This window comes from Eurypyga helias, unplaced genomic scaffold (genome assembly GCF_000690775.1).
Source record: "Eurypyga helias isolate BGI_N326 unplaced genomic scaffold, ASM69077v1 scaffold23038, whole genome shotgun sequence".
Lineage (NCBI taxonomy): Eukaryota > Metazoa > Chordata > Aves > Eurypygiformes > Eurypygidae > Eurypyga > Eurypyga helias.
In genome coordinates, this window is record NW_010266717.1 from 1 (window position 1) to 1,400 (window position 1,400).

At 61.4% G+C, this 1,400-nt stretch overlaps 1 protein-coding gene across 1 annotated transcript in view; it reads left to right on the forward strand.

Annotated features, from left to right (window-relative positions):
* Nucleotides 1-4: 4 nt before the first annotated feature.
* LOC104513746 (lysine-specific demethylase 2A-like) overlaps nt 5-1,400 on the forward strand; it is a gene marked incomplete at both ends in the record, with an annotated part of 3,251 nt that continues 1,855 nt past the window's right edge. Inside the window, one exon of the mRNA XM_010157198.1 lies at nt 5-441. Within this exon, the coding sequence (XP_010155500.1) occupies nt 5-441 (437 nt within the window). The remainder of the gene's footprint in view (nt 442-1,400) is intronic.

Below are 1,400 nucleotides of genomic sequence, written 5' to 3' on the forward strand. Positions count from 1 at the left end.
GGAGAACAACCCCAGCGGCAAGAAGGAGCTGTCGGAGGTGGAGAAGGCCAAGCTGCACGGCTCTTACCTCACCGTGACGCTCCAGCGCCCCACCAAAGACGTCCACGGCACTTCTATCGTCCCCAAACTTCAAGCCATCACGGCCTCCTCCGCCAACCTGCAGCATTCTCCACGCGTGGTCATGCGGCACGCGCCCGCCAGGATGCCCCTGCGAGGCGGTGGGGAGGAGGAGGCAGCCGCCGAGGAGGAGGAGGAAGAAGAGGAAGAGGAGGACGAGAACGCGGAGGAGGGGGCAGCGGCCCGGCTCAACGGCCGAGGGGGCCGGGCGCAGGAGGGCGAGGAGAGCTGGATGCAGCGCGAGGTGTGGATGTCCGTCTTCCGCTACCTCACTCGCAGGGAGCTCTGCGAGTGCATGCGGGTGTGCAAGACCTGGTACAAGTGGTGAGTGTGGGGATACGTGACTGGGAGGGGGGGGTGGACGACGCACAGCCACGTCCCGGACATGGCCACGATGAGCCTTGTGAGCACCTTTCCTATGATGAAAGGCTGCAAGAATTGGGCTTGTTCAGCCTGGAGAAGAGGAGGCTCCGAGGAGACTTTATAGCACCTTCCAGTGCCTGAAGGGGCTACAAGGGTGCTGGGAGAGGACTTTTTACAAGAGCCTGTAGTGACAGGACAAGGGGTAATGGGTATAAATTGAAATCAGGGAGGTTTAGATTAGATATCAGGAAGAAATTCTTCCTGGAGAGGGTGGGGAGGCACTGGAACAGGTTGCCCAGAGAAGCTGTGGATGCCCCATCCCTGGATGTCTTCAAGGCCAGGCTGGATGAGGCTTGGAGCAACCTGGTCTAGTGGAAGGTGTCCCTGCTCATGGCAGGGGGGTTGGAACTAGATGGTCTTTAAGGTCCCTTCCAACCCAAACTATTCTGTGATTCTGTGATGCTCAGCCAGAGGGAAAGCAGGGAAGGGATCTCTCCGGAGCTGGCCCTTCCCGGGCGGTGTTGCACTTGGACCCCGCATCCAGCTGCCACCTTTGCCATCGGTGCACTGCTCTTTATTGTCCCCGCCCGTCCCCTGCGTTGGGAGACAGTGCTGTCATGAGCACGGCGTCCTCGCCAGGTGCCAATGCCCTTTCCACACCCACTGCCCCGCGTGGTCCGCGTGGTCCCTGCTGTTCCCTGCCCCTGCCCTGGCCTCCCGGCAGGCGGAGGCAGAGATGGCTTTGCTGGCTGGAAGCGCTTCGGGGGGCAGCAGGCCTGAAGACAATGCTGGCACTGGGACAGCTGTGGATGGAGGGCTTGGGAACAGATGGGAACTGGAAACAGGGAGGTTTCGAACCACCCAGCAGCGGGAATGGCGTGCTGGGAAAGGACCCGGCCCGCTTTGATCAGCGGCTGGTG